At 45.6% G+C, this 23,891-nt stretch overlaps 1 protein-coding gene across 2 annotated transcripts in view; it reads left to right on the forward strand.

Annotated features, from left to right (window-relative positions):
• LOC147651092 (TOG array regulator of axonemal microtubules protein 2-like) overlaps positions 1–10,370 on the forward strand; it is a 16,544-nt gene extending 6,174 nt beyond the window's left edge. The window contains exons 4-6 of one of the 2 annotated variants that reach the window (XM_086846366.1): positions 1,046–1,178; positions 6,433–6,538; positions 7,264–10,370. In XM_086846366.1, the coding sequence (XP_086702492.1) occupies positions 1,046–1,178; positions 6,433–6,538; positions 7,264–7,488 (464 nt within the window). In that variant the 3' untranslated portion in view covers positions 7,489–10,370. Of the gene's footprint in view, positions 1–796; positions 1,179–6,432; positions 6,539–7,263 lie in introns of those variants that run through there. The other variant, XM_086846367.1, reaches the window with a different exon arrangement.
• The last annotated feature ends 13,521 nt before the right edge of the window (positions 10,371–23,891 follow it).

Genomic DNA, 23,891 nt, shown 5'->3' on the forward strand with positions numbered 1-23,891 from the left:
AAATGATCTTTTGAGTGCACAACATGAAATTTTGGATGGACAGTGCTTTTGATGACAATTTGGTTTCATAAGAAATGCTTTTATCATCTGATTTTTCTCATACCATGTACATTTTTTTCCTTACAAAAAAATTCAGTTAAGGAAAAGCCTGGACACCTGATTATCAAGAGCATGTGTCTGGCAACCATTTGCAGCTGTATTTGCATATTTTTATCAGAGTTTGCATTTGGAAGGCTATTTTATCAACTGTCTAGACTGGAAATTGCATTTTTCCACAAGTGAAGGCTTAGGCACTGCTGAGTTCACAAATATGAACATTTGATGACAAACAAATTTCACCTCAGCATCTTTGAAATACAGCCAGTGTGTACCTATGCAAGAGCAAAGATTCATGATGCTTGGAAAGAGCAAAATCCATAAAGTACTCCCTGGCCAACAGTAAGCTACAATGCATGTGCAGTCAGCTGCCTGCTGTCTAGAAGATTTGAAGGCAATGGAAAGAGAGGCGCTGTCAGGAGTGAAGGGTCAGGTATCGCTGCTCCCTGGTCGCTGCTGCGTGGGGATTCAGCCGGGCCCAGCAGGGCTGGGTTGTTCAGCCTTGGCTTGGGGCTGTGGCAAGGCAGCTGCAGGTGCTTCCTCAGGGAGCTGCAGAGTGCCTCTGTCCTCGGGGCTGGGGGAAATCAGGGTGCTGAGACAAGAGAGGCAGCTGAGGGGTTCCCTCCTGGGGTAGCAAGTGCTGCTGGTGGGCGCTGTCTGGCAGGCAGTGGGAGCTCGGCGGCCTCAGGAAGCTGCCGCTGCCTGTGGTAGCTGTGGCACTTGGGAGCTGGTGTGTGTGGGCAGCTGTCAGCTTTAGCCTGGAGCTGTGCCCAGCTGGGGGGGCTGGGAGAAAGCAAGCAGCCCAAGGAGCCAGGCAGCAGGGAAGTGTCTGAGCCAGTGCCACTTTGTCCCACATGGAAGCCTGGCTGGGAGATGGGGCTGCAGGCCGCTCCATGGCGGGGTGCCTTGCCCGGGGCTGCAGCGCTCATGGCTGACCCTGTCCTTACAGAGACCTGGCAGACGGCCACTGGTGCCAAGCGTCGAGAGGAGCCGCTGCGTGGGAACAGGCAGAAGGACACAGCCTCTTGTGACCCACAGCAGGCCTTGCTCAAGGCACTCTCCTTGCTGGGCAGCGATGACTGGTAAGAAAGGCCCCGTTCACTCTGTCTCCCTCTTAGCGTTAAGGTAGCTCAGAAGTGGATCTTGCTAGTGCCTCTGAGCCCCAAGAGCCCAGAGGGCCAAGGAGCACCAGTGAAACCACTGCAGAGCAGTGGGAGGATAAAGATCTGACAGCAGCCTTTCCTTGGCCTTGGTCTGCAGCAGTGCTCCAGCTGCAGCAGGTCCCTGCTCTTTGCTGGCTTTGCCTGCTGCTCCATGGAGCTGCAAAGGAAATCTTGAGGGAAGAGAGAAAGCTGTGGGACAAGATGATTTGCTGGCTGAAGGCAGAAGCAGGACAGCAGCACTTTTGAGTGTAGAGATTTGGGTGCCTTGGGGCACTGGCCCAGTGGGACTGAGTAAGGTTTCTTCTCTCTGGTCCCACTGCTGACAGCAATGGCAGCTGACAGGGTCTCCCTGGCACCTCCTGCATGTGAATGCCACAGGCAGCTCCAGGGAGTTCCTCTTTCTGAGAAATGGCCTGACTTGTGCTTTCAAGTCCCTCAGCCTGTCATTACTGCAGAAGGGCTCATGGCAGAAGAGAAGGAAAAAGAAATATAATCCTCTAGGAATCTTGCACTTTTGGAATTCAACTTTTTCCTTCAACTTTTTCCTTCTCACTGCATCATATGGGCCTGAGATGCCTGGTCAAAACTCACATCGTGTCCCAAAATTTGACACAGGCAGAAGGAGGCCCAGAGCTGCTAACCTGACAAATGTTAGTTGGTATTGTTAGCGTTCAGGAACACAGAATCATGGAATGATTATATGAAGGTGCTTTATTGAAGAGCTCTGGGTGTCAGGGGTACTCATACCCAAATCTGACCCGCCTTGGTTTCGAGTTGAACATGTTTTTATACTCTATCATTATATAACTTACATATTAATTATTAAACTTACATTGTTCTATTGTATCCATTGTTTTTACTCAAGCAGGAATTTCTCGTGATCCCCTCAAAACCCCCTCACATTGTTTCTCATGTTCTTTAAACAATAATTATATCTAATCACATCTAACAATTGTATCATTCATCATATACTGATTACACAGGTGCAGTTTCACATGATCTTTAGCAAGCACAAGGCCGACCATTCCCAGGACCTACTTTTCCCAGGGCGTGCCAAGCCTAAGTTTCTTTCTAAGTCCCCAAATTTTCTATGATTTTAAAACCTTTTACTATCAGTATTGATTGTCTTTTTGATGTCTGTGTTAGCATCCACTCACTGGTGAATGCTTCATTCACATGGGGATAAGGACTCCATTCACATTGGGATAAACATGAAAAATCTGCTACAATGCATCTCCATGTGCAGTCGCCTTTGCTTTTCTCTTTCTCTTCTGATTTCTCTTCCCCATTTCTCTTTGGTGCCCTGTGAGGTGCAGAGAGCATCTGCAGGTGTGGGGGTGTCTGGGTGACACTCAGGGGTGCCCGTGGGATCGATCACCAGCCCTGTGCTGCATCCCTGATGCCTCACCAACCTTCCTGGAGCTGAGGGCCTGCACAAAGCAGGCGCTGAGAGATGGAGTTGTTGTTTGCACGTTTTAAATAACACATTGCTGTTATGGGGGTTGTTTTAGGTAGGGGGTTTTGCCAGAGTTTCAAGTGTTCTTGCCCAGGTGTGGAATCTTCTGGGACATGCCGCTGCTTTTTTCTGGGCAATGTGGAGGAGGAGTGGAGTGGGTGACAGACAGGCCTAGATTGCAGAGTGGAAAGTCAGCTCCAGAGTGCCAGTGCAGTCTCTTACTGCTGAACTGCCTGCTGGGGCTGGTAAAGAAGGAAAATGCCCCAGGAACAGCCCAATGGGACTGTGTCTCAGGGACAGGAACAGGGAGGTGACAGGAAACAGCAACTTGGTCTGGTCTCACAGCTTCTAGGAAGCAGTGACAGAGGAACTTCATGGGCCAGAGGTTTCAGAAAGGCTGTCTTGTAAAACTGTCGTTCCGATTGGGAACGGCTAGGAAGAACGACAATGGACTCTCAAGGGAGTCACGACAGGAGAAATCCTAGTTTATTGCTTCAGCTCTGTCTTATAGACAGATACGTGGAAAAGTACAGAAAGGAAACTCTTATTGGTTAACAAAGTACTACATCACTATTATTGGTCAGGGGCACTTTGCCCCCCCTGACTCTTTCCTGCAAGGAGAAACAACAGGTTGCAAAACAACACCTGCAAGGCTGTTTAGTATCTCTGAGAATTGTTTTAATTCCTTCTCATGAATTTCCCAGGCTAGGCTTCAGTCAGGCCGGAGAGCTATGTGGCCTGCAATAACTACAGGCACTCTGGTTCAGATTTAGCATCCACAATTCACCTTTTTCGCTTAGGAAAAAAAAAATAAAAATGTACTGTGTTTGTAATTTTCTGTTGGGCCTTTCAGAAAAGGAACAAACACAGCACAAGAGGTTTCTTTTACTAGAAATTGGAATGGATGCTGATTTAGAATTAATTTAGAATTTTGGTTTATGTTTTGGTATTTAGGATTTGTTCTCCTTGCAAGGATTTGATGGTTGAGTCTAATATTTCTAATTCAGTGAATTAATACACACACTATACAAAACTATATACAACATTGTTAGTCTGTTCGAATTGACAGTCTAACATGTCAATAGAGTAGTTTGAAAGAACACCAAAGTGATAACAAAGTGATAAAAACAATGCACAATGCAATTTATATGCAATTTGATCCCCTCTTCTTATCCCGCTTTTTATTTTTTTTTCTTTTTTTTTTTTTTTTCTTTTTTTTTCTAAATACAATTGAGGGATTTTTGAGGGATTTATAAAGTTTTCATGGTTGCTGTTATTGTTCATCGGGTTTGAACAGTAGTTCATGAATTTCAGGAAGGTTTAGGGAATTTGAAGTTACCATCTCTTCACGGCTGTTTGTCAGTTCTGTAAACACAAAATTTAAAAGATACAAAGTGAGTGAGTAAATTTGGGTCCCGCAGGACGCTGGCACGGCTCAGGCCGCTGGAGTTGACAGACTTCGTCGAGGCATCTCCTCGGGTCGATGCAGAAGGTCCCGGTGGAGTGGCTCACCGTTGTCTTTCTCTCCCCCCGCCACCTTTATGGGTGCGGGGGGGCCGCTGCTAGAGTTCAGATCGGGAGCGGAGCACGGCAAGCGCTCTCTCTCTCTCCCGCGCCTCCCCGCTGGAGCGCGGGGGGAGCGTGAGGGCGAGCCGTCTCGCGCACGCGCGCGGGGAGAGCGAGGTTCGCCGGGCCCCCCCCACCGCGCTTTCTCGCCGGTGTTTCGGATGTGCGGGGGGGGCGATGCTTGCCACGGGCCTGGCCCCGGCCCCAGATTTGGGTTTGAGTTCAGGTTTTTCGGGGTTTTCGCGGCCGGCGGCGGCGGGCAGGCGCAGGGGGAAAGCGAAGCTGTTGCTTTTCTTCTCCCCGCCGCTCCTCTGCCCGCGGTCGGCCAGCGGCCGGCCGGACCCCGGCTGGTGGCGGCGGGCAGGCGCAGGGGGAACGCGGCCGCTGCCTCCCTTCCCCCCGCCGCGGCGGCGGCAGCTCGCCGCGCTCTGGATCCGCGCTCGGCCTCTCCGGCGGCAGTGGCCCGCGCGCCGGGCGCGGGGGAGCCGAGCGCCGACTCTCTCCCCCTCCCCCGCCGCGCTGACGGGCCGCAGCGGGGATGTCTGCGCTTTTGTTCGCGGCACAGAAGGAAGAAGCTGGGACAGCTCGGAGGCGCTGGAGAAAGCAGGTTCTGCGGCGGCCGGCGGTGGCGCTTTTGGCGCCAGCGGAGGCTCTGCGGGTGGCACAGGCGGAGGTGGGCAGTCTCCCGTTGGCAAAGCCCGCGCGCCCAGCTCCGCGGATGGCGGCCGCTCAAACGTCTCTGTAGAGGGAGATCTCTGGGCTGCGGGTTGCTCTCGCTCACCGCTAAAGTCCTCCGAGGGTCTGGGCAGAGCTAAAAGAGCACTATGCAGCTCATCCACGGTTTCATCTCTCGGTCCCTTATCTTGTACAAAGGAGGCACTCCCGGCATCTAAGTTTTTCATCCCGGTTTCACTGTCCTCAGACTGGCTCCGTTTCAGCGTTTTAAAAAGCACTCCCCAGGTGGCTGCTAGGCTACACACGCTGATATCTCCGTTCATGAATTTTGACCGTAAATGGTGCTCTATCGACAGCCAAAGTTCGAGATTAAAGGCATTGTCCATAGTTATATTAAAACCTTGCTCTTTAACCCACTGGAATAAAGCACGCATGGCATCTTCAGAAACACTGAGTCCCATGCGGGGCAGGGCATCCTGCCATGCAAGGTAGGCAAGCTGTTCATCAGCTGAAGTGCAGTCCTTCATTATGAGGACTTTATCTTGGCGGCTCCGCGAATGTAATCACACACACGCTAACGGCTCGGACCCGGGGATTTTGAGCTCTGCTTCGCCAAGACGACCGTTCCAAACCTACTCACCGGCAGGCTCCACTATCCCGTTGGTTTCCAGAACCAGCTTCCTCTTGGAAAGCCCGGGAGAATTCCACTCACCCCTCTAGGGGGAAGGGCTGGCTTTTTCCCGCTCGCTGCTTACCCTCAGGGGATTAGCAGATCACGTCGGTTGCCTTCTGACCTCAGGGGTCGGCTGCAGTTTATCTTGGGTTACTGGACCTCAGGGGTCGGTTCAGCATCACGTCGGGGTCACCAGATGTCGCTTTGATTGGGAACGGCTAGGAAGAACGACAATGGACTCTCAAGGGAGTCACGACAGGAGAAATCCTAGTTTATTGCTTCAGCTCTGTCTTATAGACAGATACGTGGAAAAGTACAGAAAGGAAACTCTTATTGGTTAACAAAGTACTACATCACTATTATTGGTCAGGGGCACTTTGCCCCCCCTGACTCTTTCCTGCAAGGAGAAACAACAGGTTGCAAAACAACACCTGCAAGGCTGTTTAGTATCTCTGAGAATTGTTTTAATTCCTTCTCATGAATTTCCCAGGCTAGGCTTCAGTCAGGCCGGAGAGCTATGTGGCCTGCAATAACTACAGGCACTCTGGTTCAGATTTAGCATCCACAGTAAAACGGCCACAAATGAAGACTCTGAGAAAAACCCTCTATTTGCCTCTTGGATTTGTGTATGTTTTTGACAGCCACAGCATCCTGTGGCAACAAGTTGCACAATTCGCTTAAGTGCTCCTTGAAAAGCACCTCCCACTGAGGTGCCCCTGAGCTGCCAGCCTGTTCATTTCAGAGGGTGCTGCCTAGTTCTTGGGTGGAGAGAAAAACCAATCTTTTTGGTACTTGCCTTTCAGGGAGCTGAAGGAGAAGGCACTCTCCAGCATCAAACAGCTGGCTGGGTCCCATTCAGAAGTCGTGCTTTGCAGACTTTGTGAAATTTACCTGGCAGTTACCAGCGAGGTGAGAACATTCTTCTGAATTGTCCCCTGTACTTCATACATGGTGTGTAGAGTAGATATGTGCATGTTCATGTCCATGTGTGCTCAGGAATTGCCTCCAGTTCTGTTTTTAGACCGTATATTTCTAGTGTCTGTCAGCTAGGGTGTGTGTGTGCATGTAGCTGTATTTCCTGGTAGGTTGGGTGTCTGACACTCATCTTTGAGTGAGGTGTCATTGTAGTGCAAGGTGCAAATGCACAAACTGAGACACTAATTATGTTATTTACCAGAGTCCTAACCTCTGCCTGAGCTGTAATTCAACACTGCCAATTAGTCTGTAGACTTGAGCCTGTGCTTTCCGTTTCTTGGCTGAGTGCTTCAACTTCTGGTGTTGCTTTTTTGAACAGGAGCACATGATTCTTTTGTCTTTATGACTTGGGCCTTATGGTTTGCTAGCAGCCCTTGTTTAATTTGTTTGTTTCCAAACAAAAGGACCTAAAATCAAAGGGGTGAACATTATAGAAGAGTTAAGTGAAATTGTTTGTTTTTAGGCCTGCTGTCAGCAGGTCTGAGGCCAGAAATTGGTGCCAGACTAAGTGTCTTTCTGTGCTTCAGCTCTCCTGCTCTTATTGTGCTTTTTGTTCCCCTGGACAAATTGGGATGTGTTGCCATTTCCTGAGACTTTTGTCTAAGGCCACTGGTTTTCTTTTCAAGGTGATTCTTATGTTTCTCTCATCACTTCCCCAGGTGAGCAACCTCTGCTCCAAGGTGTCCTACACTGCAATCGTCACTCTTGGAGAGCTCTTTGCAACCTTGAAGAAGGACATGGACTCCAAGGTGGATGAGGTTGCTCAGGTCCTGCTCCCGATGGTTTGGAATTCCCCTGAGTTTGTTGAGAAAGCAGCCAATCAGACCCTGGGGATCATGGTTTGTAGGAGACGGATTCGGGAATCAAGAGAGGACCCAATATGAGTTAGCTGCTTGTTCTAAATTTATTACAACCTTAGCTACATTTTTATAGTATTTTGAAAAGGCAACATGCGATCTGTATTCTACTAGGTTTGGATAATTGCTATTTTTCATGCGTTAATTTCTACATTTCCATTGGTCCAGCTCATAACACCCAAGATCTATAAGATACTTTTTAGTGAAACTTATTAAGATACATTAAGCAGTTATAAAATAAAATTAATAATCCTGTTTTACATGAACTCTTAACCCATCCTGTCAATCCAAGCTAATCAGCCAGTCCATCAATCCTAACATCTCCTTTGATCTTCTGTGTATCTCTAAACACTTTGTCTACTTATCTATATTAAAAAGTTTTAAAAATGGATAATATAAAATTGAGTAAAATACAAAATACACTATATTTAACTAAAAAGCTAAAAGCTTATAAAATGGATACTATAGTTTGCATTAGTAAATATAAAGCACATGCAGTAACTAAGTATATTTTAAAGCATTTAAAATATACTTATGCCTTTCTATAAACAAAATGTTAACTTTTTCTAGTCGGCTTTTAACAAAGGACACAAGCTTATTTAAAATACATGGTCTAAAGATTAGCACGAGTAAAATCATCACAACTGGTCCAATCAGGGTAGACACCAGGGTGGTTAGCCATGGAGATTGATCGAACCAGGACTGGAACCAGCTTTGCTGGGCTTCTCTCTCTGCTTTCCGTTGAGACAGCCTGTCTCGCAGCTCTGCCATGGTGTCTCTCACTACTCCGGTGTGGTCTGCGTAGAAGCAGCATTCTTCTTTCAGGGCGATGCAGAAGCCTCCCTGCTGCATGAATAGAAGGTCGAGACCTCGCCTGTTCTGCAAAACAACTTCAGAGAGTGAGGAGACTGATTTTTCTAGAAAGGATATGGATTTCTCAATTCTCTGTAGATCCTCATCTACAGTCATCTGTAGCTGAGAGAGGCTCTGACTCTGGGTTACCAGAGCGGAGACACCCGTGGCTGCTCTGGTCGCTCCCAAGCCGAGCAGCATTGCTATTGACAGTCCTGCCAGCAGCTCCCTTTTCTGAAGGCGGCCTGCTCGCTCAAGGTACTGGTTCACTTCCTCTTTGGAGTGGTATAGAACTCTGGGAATGATAACACCTAATGCACAAAAGACAACAGAGGAATTAAAGCTTTGGGTATAAATGCAGGGGCTTAGCCCACTGCTTCAGGTGTTATGACTATAAACAGCACAATTACTATAAGCAGTTTACCATGTAAATGACACCATACTTGCAAACTCACAGCTAAAACTTAAAAGTTAAATGAACTTTCAAAGATACTTACACTACCTCTTAAAGGAAAAATACTTACACTTTATACTAATGACAATTACTACACAGGCTAAACACTTTACCTTAAACTATTATTTAACTACTTTTAACACACGTGCTCTGGTATATATGTAGTCTAAGCGTGAAAGCAATTTGCTGAAAGGATAAACATACAATTACAATTTGCTTTATATACAGTTAGATGGAGTTTCTACACTTCTTAGATCTTCTATAAAATTTCTCTAACACGATTCAGTCCTGGAATGTTCACTGCTCCCGTGATGTCAGCTGGCAGCTGATCGGTGACTGAGGCCTTTGATGTTCAAGTTGTTCTTCACATCCTTCTAAATCTTAAAACAAAGGATAACTGAAAAATTGATAAAGACACAACATCATAATAACAACATAAAATTTCTGATGGCAACTGTCTGTGTAGTGTTCAGACACAACTGTGTCCTGACAGCTCCACTTCTGATCCATGTCTGGAGTACCAAGGCTGTGTGGTGACTTCTCTGTTCACTGGATCTCATGTGTTCAGAGGCAGACAGTCTGGTCAGATGGACAGGTGACCTTTCTGAACCTGCCAACAAAACCAGGCACTTCTCCCCTTGAAGTTAATGAATTACACTAATCAAATGCTTTTAGGGTATCAATCTCCCCGGTTTTCTTTAAAATATAAAAATGAAATGTACTTTTGTTCAACATTAACACAAAACTATATACACAATTAGTAAAAACTTATAACAGTTAAAAATCAAATAAATCATAAACATTATTAATAACATATGTAATATAAAACTACCATTAATTACTAAAACACTGTACCAGCATCCTATAGTTAATAAACAAACAAAACCAAAAAATCATCAGTGAAGGATTGGATAATCACCTCCGGAAATGATTTTCCAAGCCCACTTTAAAATTGATCCAGCTGTCATATTAATAGGGTCAAATTGCTGAGTCAAAAAGTGACTCAAATAGTGATTTGGTACAGAAAACATCTGGATCTGTTGGCAAACATTCTGTCCAGGTAAAGTCAAGGCTTGGCCAGGGCCTAGGCTTTAAACTGGAAAGATGCCTCTAAACTCATTTCTAAAACAAGGTTCTCAATAGTAGCAGCTCTGAGATGCTTACAGCACAGCAAACTGTTAAAATGCATTTGTACAAAGCAAATAATCAAAACCTTTAGGTACCAGACTAATTTAATCATTCAGCAGTTGGTTTAATCTGAAGCCTCTCTTAATGGCAGCTGATCTTCAGCAATGGTACATCTTCTTAAAATTCTGGAAACACTGAAAAATAAGAAAGCTATAACAAACAAAACTGCAGAGATTGCAACAACTCAATAGAGCTCTCAGTGAAGTCACAGGTGTCACAGACTGTATTTATTTCTGTCCACAAGCAGGCGTTCATCAGTGTTCTATCACAGTTGTTTCAGTTGTAGCTGTCTTCATATCTCTAGGAAAATAACTATGTAATTTAAACAAGTGTCTCCAATAAAACATAAAACAATTTAAATTAAACAATATTTCAACTTAACAATAATTATTTATGACAAAAGAAAATAACAAAACTTAACTTTAAAAAAATATCCAAGTTATACAACTTAACTTAAAAACATTCAAGTCTAATTTTTAAACTAAAATTCAAAACCCAAATTGGTATATATGCTGTTATATGTGTTTTATATAACAAAAAGATTCACATTAAAATTTCATTATTAAAATTGTCAAAAAACCAAGCAAATGGGTAATATATGGTTAACATAACTTTGAGATTACTGAAACAAAACAAAAATCTTTTAAGTTTCTTGGGATGCATAAATATCATCATTTTCCATGTTATTTTGTAAAAACAAAACCAGCAGATATTATTAAAAATACAACATCTGTATATATTTCACTATAAAATATCTATAAACTTTTTAATCTATTTTTGAAGGCACTTCATTCAATAGAAACTTATTTTTAAATCTCAATCTTGATTACAACAATTTGCTGATTTATAAACAATACAATTTACAAAGCTTCTAATTTTTGAATTGTCCAATTAAAACTCTCTTTTTTATCCCTCTTCAAAATGTCCAGATTTCTGTTGTTTCTCTTTTGTTTTGTTGCTTTGCTTTCAGTCTTATGGGGGGCTGGGGGCGGGGGGGAGGTGAACCGCTCGCTCTGCTGTTGTAGCTCTGCTCCCATGCCCCTTCACATTTTCTACTGTTTTTTTTTCTGAGGACTCGGGCTCTGAGCATTCATCGCTCGTATCTCGATCAGCGTCAGAGTTCGACTGGCTGGTTACTTCCTGTTTTCTGTGCCTTTTTGTTGGGCTCCGGCCCCGCCTGCCACCCCTGTGGGTGGGCTGTTCCCTCCCTCCTGGTTCTCCACGCCTTTTGTTCCACCCTCCATTCCGCCTTTCACCCTGCCTTTCACTCCGCCCCTCACTCCAGGCTCTGTTCTGCCCCCTGTTCTCTCCTCTTCCTCCCTTTGCATTCCAATCATTCTGTACCCATCCTCCACTTTCTTCTCCACAGTTCTTATCTCTCTCAACTTCCTGCCTGTGCCCATCTTTCAAGGCCAGTCTTTGTTCTTTGTTAAAGACATTTTTTCCCGCTTTATAACTTTTTTTCTCAGCGCCATCTTTGAGTCTTTGGGGGGATGTTTCTCCCCTTCCTGTCATTGCTACATTTCTGGCTTCTTCTGTTAAATTTTTCCAAAAATCTCTTGCTTTCTGTTGCCCTTCTGAGGGCAGCTCAGGGTTTGGGGTTTTAGGGGGCATATCGTCCTCCTGTGTCCCCTTCTGCTCAGCTGAGCTGCTCTCATCTGGAGGCTCTAAAGTTTGTGTTGTAGCACTGACTCCTAGTTTTGGGGTGACCAACAGACAGCTTTTTGCTGCTGTCCAGGTTTCTTGCTTTTGTCTAGCTTTTTTCAAGGCCTTAACGACCTTACCCCATGACTTAAGATGTTTTATATTACCAGAATCTAGTTTCATTAGCCAGAGCTCTGGTACATTTCTCCCACACCTCAGGGTGAAGAATGTCCACTGGCTGCTCTATAACACCGATTTGTAAAAGCTGTGTAACAGCAAGCATAAAATCCTTAGATTTACAATCTACCCCCCACTGTTTATATAATTCAGATACGACCTTTATCAACGATTCCATCTTTCTTCTGGGCCCAGGATTTCCCTCGCCAAGATTAGTCCAGCTATCTTGGCCGCTGCTCGGTGGTCCAGGGTATCCTTGCTTTCTGAGTTTCTTGTCACGTTTCTTCCCACTTTTCCTCCCGGGCTTCGGCACCATATGAAGGTTTTTAAGCAAGGCAGGCACCCTGGCCAGCGCCAGCACGGTGGCTATCTCCAGCCACACGGGCCATATCCCACAGCATCAATGTGATGGATGGCATAAATGGTGTTTTATTGCAGGGGAATTTAACATTTTATAACCTAGGGTCATTGTGTTACTCCCATCTGCTTACGTCATCGTTAGGTGCTACTGGCTAATTGCAGGAGGTTTTACTATCCTAGAGAGAGGGGTGGGTTACTCCTTTCCGTTACATCCTGATTTCTTCCGCACCGCAAGGCCTTAAACTACAACAGCATTTAGATAAATACAATAAGCAGCATCTGATGAATCTGCTAGATCAATTTCTTGTGGCTCAAGGCCTTCTGGAAGATGATCATTTCAAACATCATAATTCTCTATACACTGTGAAAAATTGTTATGGCCATTCCCTAGACGCTTTGTCTTAAAAATGTCCTGAGTCTCTTTCATTGCCTTGTCTAACAAAGTCCATCTTGATTCATTGACTGGAACACCAATCAGACAAGTAATGAAAGGAGTCTGAGGTGTAGACAGACTAGCACAGAAGGTCGTGGTATTTAAACTACGAGTGAGTGAAACCCATACATTTTCCCGTGGATCTATGTTAACGTGCCTGTTATTAAAGGTAAAATTACGAGAATGAAAATGCCAGTTGCCATTTTGAACTCTTTCCCACTGTCTATGTGAAATAGTACAGTTTCTGCACTGTGCTGCAATTATATTAGTTTTCTGAGCAAGTTTTGTAAAAGTTGCTGTTTTCTGAATTCTAAATATTAGACTGGCTCTTTCTAAGGCACCCACATTTTCCCATAATGCTAAGGCTTCTGCCTGTGTTAAAGAACAATTTAAGTATTTTGTCAATGCAGTAAGCGGAATTAAATGGTGAATTTCTCTATAACACCTAAGACACCCTCCATGAGATCTTGATCTCTGATATTTCCACAAATCTCTTTTACAACCTCCACACACAATTCTTATCTACAATTTTTCTGTGGTTTTACAATAGTAACACCTTATACCTTCTAATTTTTCTTTAACCTGTTGTAGATAAACAGAAAAAGAAACACTTTCAATATATGGATTTCTATAATCAACTGGTACACCTAATAGATAATTGACTTCTCTCACTAATGGTTCAAGGGCAAGTTGCCACCGTTTATTTTCTCGCCACCGTCTACTTTCTTGCAGTCTGGCTGTGATATCCCGCTGTTGATGTGGTTGATCGCGGCTCGTGTCCATTTACTCGGCACCCATAACGGTCCTGTAAGGGTATCAACACACACGTAGCCTCGGCCATTAAATAGGACTTTGGCTGGTCCTATCCAATGTCCTGTTTTAGGATTTCTGTAATCAACAGATATTTCATTAGTTACAACACCTGATTTTACACATCCATTGTGTATGACAACTGGAGGATCTTGACAATCTGCAAAAACACACAAATGGTTAATTACAAAAAGAACTTTATCTAATTTTTCTTTTGGATCAGAGATGTCTCTGAATTTGTTAAGATATTCCTTTCAGGTTCTGTTGGTTCGTTCCACTATTGCTTGTCCTGTAGGAGACTTTGGGTCCCTTCAATATGCTCAACTCCCCATTGCTGCATGAATTTTCTAATATTGTCACTGGCATATGCAGGGCCATTATCAGTCTTAATTTGTTCTGGGACCCCCATAATAGCAAAACATTGCGTTAAATGCTTCTTTACATGCAAACTCTTTTCTCCTGTCTGGGCTGTAGCCCATACCAATTTTGAGCAGGTATCTACAGTAACATATTTTAATCTGCCAAATTCAGAAGCATGGGTAACATCCATCTGCCATTCCTCTAGGGCTTTCAACCCTCTAGGGCTGACTCCTATCCCTAACCCAGGACCATGATGACTACATTGTGGACATGCTTGTACAATTCCTTGTGCTTCTGAAATTGATAATGAGAACTGTCTTCCTAGGCCCCTTGCATTTTGATGAAACTGTTCATGAGCCATACGAGCAGCCTCAAACTGATTGAGAGGAACTCTCCTCTGCACCCAACTAGCTAATTGATCTGCAAGATGATTGCCAAGACTAAGGCCTTCTTGAAATTTATGACTTCCAATATGTATTACACAATATGGTGCTGATCTTAATTGTGTAGTTTGTTGTATTTGTTGAAACAACTGCATAAACCGTTTATTTTGAGTTTCCTTAATAAAAGCATCCTCAATCCTTTGTAAAACACCTGCAACATACAATGAATCTGTAACCACATGAAGGGGACAATTTATCCACCGACACATAGCCCAACAAACAGCTGCTAGTTCAAGTGCCTGTAATGAGTCTCCCTGTTCAGCACGCAAAATATGATAAGTCCAAGATCCTTGTTGCTGCCAGACAATTGCTGCTCATCTGGTTGTTTTACGAGCATCTGTAAAAACTGTATGTCCCTCTTTTAAAGGCATTAATGAATGTTTAGGCAATTGAATCCAGTTATGATCTTTCAATATTTGAATAACTTTACTTTTTGGAATTTCATTAGTTACTTGCCCATTACATGCCAATAATGCAAGCTGAAGAGGATAAGAGTGAGGCATTGTCCATTCAAGATCAGCAGCAGTCATTGGGATATGAATACTCGCTGGTTCATTTCCCGAAATAGCAATTGTACGATCACAACCTTTTTTAATTGTCTCTCCCACTTGTTCCATCCGGGTCTGTAAGCTATGCTTAGGTTGCATTGATACAAAGACCCACTCAATTACGTAAACCAGATCTTCTCCCCCGTTTTTCTTTTGCCATTGGACAATAATGGCACACACTGAACAAGGCTGTGAAATAGCAAGCAAACAAAGAGGCAAATTTATTACACACTGTGACGACCATCTTTTAACAAGTAAAGAAGCGAGATATGAAATACACTGTTGCTTTTTTTCTGTGAGGACAATTGGAGCAGCAGGGTTAGTTCCTTTTAATAAAGGTCGCAAGGGGGCAAGATCTTCATTAGTAATTCCAACAACAGTGCGGACCCATTGTAAATCACCCATTAAAGTTTGCGCATTTGTAAGATTTTGTATTTTGTAATTCAGTGTTGCTTTCAGTGGACGTATTATGCTGTTACTAATTTGCCACCCTAAGTACTTCCATGGGGCAGTTTCTTGGATTTTCTCAGGAGCAATTTGTAATCTAGCATTAGCTAATATTTGTGTGAGCACCTTTAATTGTTCATCTGTAAAAGGGTGTTCCTGTGCAATGAGAATATTGTCCATATAATGATAGATGATAGATTGTGGCCATTGTTCACGTATTGGCTGCAAAGCTGTGGATACAAACAGCTGACACATGGTGGGACTATTGCACATTCCTTGAGGCAGTACAGTCCATTCATATCGCTCACTAGGTTTCTCTTTATTAATTGCAGGTAATTTGAATGCAAACCATTTTGTATCATCTGGATGTAGTGGAATAGTGAAAAAACAGTCTTTCAAATCAACAATTAACAGTGGCCACATCTGTGGTAACATTGCAGGTGAAGATAATCCTGGTTGTAAAGCTGCCATGGCCTGTATTTGTTCATTGACCTTTTGTAAATCATGCAAAAGTCTCCATTTCCCTGATTCCTTGAGTACGACAAAAATAGGCGTATTCCATGGACTTACTGATGATTTAATATGTCTTGCATTAAGCTGTTTTTTAACTAATTCATGTGCTTTTTGCAGCTGTTCCTCACTTAGCGGCCCCTGCTCCACCCACACAGGATCATTAGTTTTCCAGGTCAGTTGTCATGGGGCTGGCTGCACTGCAGGGACCACTGTGAGAAAACTCAGTCTGGGGTAGTTAGTACTAGTCCCCATTGAGTTAAACATTCTTGACCAATGAGGGCAAATGTTCATTCTGGCAAAGGTATTACTGTTGCAACTGCACGGGCCTTTTTCCCTTCAAGCACAAATGTTAGGATCAGGTGTGACTAAAGCAGCTGCAGACACTCCTCCAACTCCATCCACAGCAGTTGCAGTTGTTTGCAATGGCCAATAGCTTGGCCAAATTTTGTTAGAAATGATGGTAATATCTGCACCTGTAACTAACAGTGCTTGTATATTTATTTGTTCTTTTCCATTTATGATAGTTATTTTTTGAACAGGACGATCATGCATTTGTAGTGTTAGATATGCAACTGGTCCCGTTGAACCAAAGCTAGCATCTCCTCTCATGGGTCACATAGGTTTGGATCCTTTCATCATTGCAGATACAAGATTTTGAAAGGGAATTATTTGTGCAATTTTACTGCCTTGAGGTACAAACAAAGGCGGATGCAGTGTATATGCAACCATTTGAATAACTCCCGTGTAATCTGCATCAATGAGTCCTGGTATCACTAAGATACTTTTTAAGCCTGCCAATGAACGTTCTAGCAATAATGCTCCTACATCATGTTTAGAGGAATGAATTGGACCTTTGAAAGTTGTAGGTATCTTTTGTGGCCGATTATCAATAAGGGTAACTCCTACTGCTGTTTCCAAGTCGATTCCCAGGCTCCCTGCGGTTGCGGGGCATAGCTCTGGGTCTCGGGGGCAGTTGCTGTTATCCATGCGTGACTGCCTTTCGCGCTCTTTCGCCCGTTTCCCGAACACCGACATGCCATGGTAGCATGAGTATTAGATTGGCAATTATTACACCAGACATGGCCTACACATTGCTTTCATAAATGCCCAGTTTTTCCACACCGAATGCAAACATTTGTCGGTCGGGAGCGTCCTCCTTTTACAAGAGGTTTTAAAGCTGCAGCAAAAGCTTAGTTTTGGGTGGTTATTACATTTAACATTGTTTCATTTTGTTTTTTCACAGCAGTAGCCACAGCCTCTGACATAAAAGCAGCTTGTTGTTGATACACTGCATTGGCCATGCGTTCTAACATTGTTCCCAAGTCAGCTGTGTGTGGGAGAGCAGTTCGTATCATTTTAGCTTTTGGATTTGCATTTTCAAATGCAAAAGTCCTTGTTAGTTGTTCTCGTACTTCAGGAGTTAGGTCTGCTGCCTGATGGAGTGAAATGACAAGTCTGTTAATAAAAGAGATCAAAAGACTCATTCATTCCCTGTTTGATAGTGGTGTAGCTTGGTGTCCTTTTATCAGCTGGAATCCTCCACAGGGCTTGCTTTGTTTCCTCAGCAGATACATTATGCAAATCTGCTGGAAATTGTAATTGCTGTGCCGCTGAGGCATAGATACCTTTGCTCATTAACATATCGATAGTGGCACCATGAAGAGGATCAATTGGCTGTCATGGTGTATTTATAATTCTCTTACAGCCAGATTCCCATTCTCGCTCTCCTAGTACATACTGTGAGGGACAGAGTAATAGTTTTGCTATGGCCATACAATTGTCAGGTGACAAAATATTAGGTGCAAAAATATAATTAATCATTTGCTTAGAGGGCTCTGAATGTAGTCCATATTGAGTAATTTTATTTTGTAATTGTTGCATTAATTTCCATTCAAAAGGTGTATATTGTGCTCCAGGCTGGCCATTATCAAGAGTTCCTTGCTGTACTGGATAGTGTGTGGAGAACAGGCAGCTGCAGCTTCTCATTGTCCTTCTAAAATAACATCCCTGATTACTCCAGACCAGCGACTATGAGATTCGACTGATCGTATCTCCATTCCCCCTGAAGTGGTAATTATCATGTCACCTACTGGCTGCCTTCCATGAGGATTTAGATTGCTCATGTAACATGCGATCTATATTCTATTATGATTGGATAATTGCTATTTTTCATGTGTTAACTTCTACATTTCATTGGTCCAGCTCATAACACCTGAGCTCTATAAGAGACATTTTAGTGAAACTTATTAAGATACATTAAGCAGTTATAGAGGATACATTCTGCAGAATTCACATCCTGACAAACTTCATAAGATACATTCACAAGATACATTCAGTAGATTTCTTATCCTAAATTCTCATCTATTCTTCATTGTCTTATCAACAATTAGTCTTCTTTATTTCTTTGACACAATATTTTGCTAAGGACTCATGCTAACTCAAAGTCAGGGTTGTGCAGGCCTTCTAGGGAGCTATGGCCTCGAGAAGCAAGCCATTCTTCAACATTTTGTGACCTAGGAGGCTGCCATGACTTCAGCCTCTTGTGACCCCAGAGTCTGCTGTGACCTCAGCTTGTTGTAACCCCTGAGATTCCTCTGACCTTGGCCTGTTGTGTCCTCAGAGCCTTCTGTGACCTCAGCCTGCTGTGATCCCAGAGCTTGCTGTGACCCCAGAGCCTGATGTGACCTCATTGCCTTGGCTGTACCCCCTGAGTGTACCCACAGTGACCCTTCTACTTCACCGCCAAGCTGGGGTGCTGTGGGGTGGCCGGGAGTGCTGGTGCTCTTCTTTCCAGGGTGACTCCTGCTTCTGAGACTGTGTCTGAGAGCTGCCAAACCAGAGGGTCTCTGGGCTTCCTAGGGGCAAAGAAGAGTCACACATTCTTGGCCACAATGCTGGAGCTACAGAGCTGTTCCTGTGGAGAGAAGAGGTGGCTGAGGCCCCCAGCTGCTGCTGGCACACAGAGACCCTCCTGCACAGCAGGGCCCAGAGCGGCCAAGGCTCCCCAGCACAGCTGCAGCTGCTGGCACAGCTTGGCCCAGCTGGAGAGCTGCCCCTCAAGGCCCCAGCGAGCAGGGGATGGCTCTGGGCAGGGTCCCTGGCCAGGAGCAGGCCCCAGAGCGCCTCTGCCTTTCAAGGGCAATCTCGTTCCCACTCTCTGTCCTGCCCACCTTGCTTTGCCTCTGCCCACTGCTCCTGGGGCTGCTCTTGGCCAGGCAGCCTCAGTGGCAGCCAGCACTGGCTGCAGCCCGAGCGGGCTCCCCAGGACAAGGCCCAGCAATTAGGAGGCCAATGAAAGGCCTGGGCAGCAGCAGAACTCTCAGCAGAATTCTGTGGACTACCATTGACTACAAACAAGTGCACAGCAGCATGACTATGTGTCAGGCTACCAGTGCTGTGTGCAGAGTTTTAAGAAAACCCTGGAAAAAACCCAAAAAATTACTGTCTGATCTTGTACACTTTCTGGACCCCAAAATAACAGCATTTAAGCACAAGTGGCACAGTGAACAGTGTCACTACTGTGTCTATCATGCAGGAGTTGAGCACGTCCTGGGGGCAGACAGTTCTTGAGAAGTGTTATGCTCTGAAGCCGCATGATCAAGTCCAGGGGGGCTGCACTTGCTGGTGACAGGCATGGGACTCCAAGGAGATGTGCTTCTCCTCAGGAAACCATTTATTCAACACAGGAACCAACTCAGCTTAGATCCAGCGACAGAAAGCTCCAAACAGGGGCAGGGATCCCCAATCTCCCCAGGGAGAAGGGAGCACTGTCTGGGGGAAAGGGGAACCAGGCTGCCTGCTCACCTGCTCGCCATGCTCGCTGTGGAGCAGCCTGGGCAGCCCTGTCAGGCAGGGCCCCTGCCAGGAGCAGCAGGAGGAAGAGGTGCAGAGCAAGGGCCATGATGCCTTGCCCTCTGCCTGTCCCACAGCTCTTGCTGCTACCACTGTCCTGTCACCGCTGTCCCAATGTCTGCACCACTGCTGCCGCTGCTGCAGCTGCCGCAACATTCATGGTCAAGGACTGACTGCTCGGTCCTCGTGGTGCTGTGCAAGTGCGGGGCTCTGGGACCTCTGTGACCACAGAGCCTTCTGTGACCTCAGCCTGCTGTGACCCCAGAGTCTGATGTGACCCAAAGCCTGCTGTGACCTCAGCCTGTTCTGACCCCAGAGCATGCTGTGTCCTCCGCCTGCTGTGATCTCAGAGCCTGCTGTGACCTCAGAACCTACTGTGACCCCAGAGCCTGTTGTGACACCAGAACCTGCTGTGAATTCTGCCTGATGTGACCTCAGCCTGATGTGACCTCAGTCTGACGTGACCTCAGAGCCTGCAGTGACCTCACTCTGCTGTGACGCCAGAGCCTGCTGTGATCTCAGGCTGTTGTCACCTCAGCCTGTTGTGACCTCAGCCTGCTGTGATCCCAGAGCTTGCTGTGATCTCAGCCTTTTGTGACCTAAGAGCTTGCCCTGGCTTCAGCCTCTTGTGACCCCAGAGCCTGCTGTGACCTCAGCTTGTTGTAACCCCTGAGATTCCTCTGACCTTGGCCTGTTGTGATCCAAGAGATTTCTGTGACCTCAGCATGCTGGGAGCTCAGAGTCTGTTCTGACCTCAGCATGTTGTGACCCCAGAGATTGCTGTGACCTCAGAGCTGTCTGTGACCCCAGAGGCTACTGTGACTTCAGAGCCGTCTGTGACCCCAGAGGCTACTGTGACCTGAGAGCCGTCTGTGACCCCAGAGGCTACTGTGACTTCAGAGCTGTCTGTGACCCCAGAGGCTACTGTGACTTCAGAGCTGTCTGTGACCCCAGAGGCTACTGTGACCTCAGCCTGCTGTGATCTCAGTCTGCTATGTCCTCAGTCTGCTGTCACCTCAGTGTGCTGTGACCCAAGAGATTTCTGTGACCTTGGCCTGTTGTGACCTCAGAGCCTGCTGTGACCTCAGCCTGTTTTGACCCCAGAGCCTGTTGTGATGCCAGAGACTGTTGTGAATTCAGCCTGCAGTGACCCCAGAGCCTGTTGGGACCTCAGAACCTGCTGTGACCTCAGAGCTTGCTGTGACCTCAGCCTCTTGTGACCTCAGCCTGTTGTGACCCCAGAAACTGATGTGACCTCATTGCCTTGGCTGTACCCCCTGAGTGTACCCACAGTGGAGCTTCTACTTCACAGCCGAGCTGGGGTGCTGTGGGGTGGCCGGGAGTGCTGGTGCTCTTCTTTCCAGGGTGCTTCTGAGACCATGTCTGAGAGCTGCCAAACCAGAGGGTCTCTGGGCTTCCTAGGGGCGAGGGAGAGTCACACATTCTTGGCCACGATGCTGGAGCTACAGAGCTGTTCCTGTGGAGAGAGAAGGTGGCTGAGGCCCCCAGCTGCTGCTGGCACACAGAGACCCTCCTGCACAGCAGGGCCCAGAGCGGCCAAGGCTCCCCAGCACGGCTGCAGCTGCTGCTGGCACAGCTTGGCCCAGCTGGAGAGCTGTCCCTTGTAGATAATATTTTATATATTAGTAAAGACCTGTCTGCACAAACCAGTCTTTGAAGTAAGTCATGATATTAAAGGCTAAAGTCCTTGAAGACTTCCTGCTGAAGAGAGAGTAAAGCAAAACAATATCCTTGTGTATGAGTGTTGTGGTTTTAAAGCAGCAACTAGAAAATCTCTAGAAAACTTACTTATCTCTTGCTGTGAGATGTGAATTAGAACAAGAGCAAAACATGTTTAAAACTTAAAATGAATAAAGAAAGCTTATTAACAAAACTACAAGAATAAGAAAATCAAACTATAACCTCCAGAAAACTCCTTTTTCTCCCACTACCCAACAATTCCCTTGTTTACATGACAACATAGAGACAAAAAACTTTGGAACTTTGGTGTTTAAAACAGTCCCAATTCCTGATAGAGTCTTTTCATCAGCCTTTGTAGAGAAACAGAAGTCTTCTTCTGCTAATCTATGGACTTTCTCACAAGAAAATTATTTCTGTTATAGCTTTCTATTTCTCTGATGCCAGCTGCCCGAAATCTGCTATCAGTTCTCTCCTCCCATTTCACATCACTCTGAGGTGTGTATGGGTCAATGAGTCTAGGGATGTCATTTTAAGGATGAGTTATTCAGAGGTAAAAGTTCTCTTCATCTGTCTCTGTGAGCCTCCCTGGAAACAGAAGTTTTCTCTTTGCCCTTCAAGGCCCCAAATCTTCAACTGTTACTTCTCCCCCCTCTGTTCCAGCACCTCACTGTATCACAATTACTCCACCTTTTGCTCAAAATCCACACTTTGAACATTCCATTCCTCCCAATATACTCTGTCATGAATTAAAGGAGTTTTTTTTCAGGACGCTATTGTCCATCTCCATAGCTTTAACAGAAAAATATTTCAGCTTAATTAAAGCATCTCCTTATTCTCTCTTCCTCATCTAAAACTTAACTCTTTTCTTCGCTGTCTTTGATGGCTTTATGATGTCTTCTTCATGTTATCTCTTTCTCTCTCTCCTTCTCTCTCTCTGGGAAAAAGGATTAATCTGTAAGTCTCATCCAGGTAGTAAAAGAGTCAAAGTCTTGGAAAGCTGCAGATGTTCATGGTGTCAGGTTTCAGTTCAGCAGCAGAAACTGCAAACCCAGTCAGGCCGGCCGGCTCCGTTTGTCTTCCCCCCGCCCTCTGCAGCCTTGTCCGGCCTGGACGGGGGAGGGGGAGGAGGCCGAGACAGAGCCTGTTACCTCCTCAGAATCAGGAAACCAAAGAGAGCAAGAGAACCCTGGCTTTACATCTTAAGGTGATGTTCACAAGTTGATCTTACTTCTGAATGGTTAAAACCAACACCAATTCTCAGAAATGACCAATAATTGGTCAGAGGAAAAACTCCCATCAGCCTCCAGCAGCTTCAACTTCTTCCCAGCTCCCGAAGCTATCTTAAAGGTAAAGTCACCCCATGACAATAAGAGAAAAAATGTAAATCTATGTGCATTAGCCAATAGTAATTTGCTTAGCCCGCAGATCCTGGCAAGCCCTATAATAGGTGTGCTAAAGATAGAAATAAACGGTGTTCACCTTTACTTCTGTGAAGAGTTGTGAATAAGCTGGTGGTCTCTCAATATCGGGTGCTCCAAACGGGACCCTGCGGGCAGGGGGGCTTCGGCGTTGGTGGAGCGGATCTGAGCGCGGATAGACGCTACCTCGGATTGGTACCGGACAGGCAACCTGTGCGCGGTGAGACGCGGTGGTGTGACACGGAGCCGGATTTTTCCCCAGCCAGCTCCTGGCACCGAGCCAAGAGTGGGCTGCTCCTGGAAAGCAGGGCAGCTTAGGGCTGATGCTCTACAGCAGTGGCTGTCCAGCGTCGAGGGCAGGAGCAAGGACGAGGGAGAGGTCTTCCATGTGGTTTCCAAAAGGGATTTATTCTCTTGAAGGTTCCAGGGAAGAAAGACAAAAGATACAAGGGTACAGCAACTTATGTGTGGGTGAGGAGCAAGGGGAGTGTACAAATAATAAACCAATAGGGAAGACTTAGGGGAGGAGCACAAGGCAGGGTTACATAATACATAAACCAATGGGGAACACAATGGGAGGAGAGTGGGGCACATGTGTTGCCCTGAAAACTCTCTCTTTCTTCTCACCACACCTCGACCTGTGTCCGTGTGATCTATTCATCTTCAGCGGCAACACACATGGGCCAATGGGGCTTGGAAGAATAGGGGAATTCCAAAGGGGGTGGTCCAGGAAGGGGAGTGGCACAAGGGAGGATTGACAGCTTTATGGGAGGGGGAACAGGGAACATTCGGGAACAAGGGGCAGATATCAGGGTGGATTGGCAGCTGGGGTAGGAGGGCACAACTGGGACCAAAGTATTAACATGGCGGGGGTGGTAGAATTTAACAATAAAGAATGTAATTGAATCAAATATAATGAACAACAATGCACTGCAACAGTGCTGTAAGACGTGGAATTGGAATTCAGGTTGCTGGGGGAGACCGAGTGCGGAGGAATAAGTGAGGGGGCGCGATCCTCCCCGCGCCGTGCGCCGCCAGCATGGAGGTTGAATTTGCAGCGGCAAAAAAACTGCTTCTGAGTATTCTCGTTAAACAAGGTGAAGCAGTCAAGGAAAAGGACCTGGAAAAGCTTGTTGTGTGGGCTTAAAACCATGGGCACTTGGCAGTGCCCCCTCTGCTCTTTGCAGTTGCGGAATGGACGGATAGAAGGGCTCTGATGTGGGAAATGGC

Source organism: Cyanistes caeruleus, chromosome 11 (genome assembly GCF_971803275.1).
Source record: "Cyanistes caeruleus chromosome 11, bCyaCae1.hap1.1, whole genome shotgun sequence".
Classification (NCBI taxonomy): Eukaryota; Metazoa; Chordata; class Aves; order Passeriformes; family Paridae; genus Cyanistes; species Cyanistes caeruleus.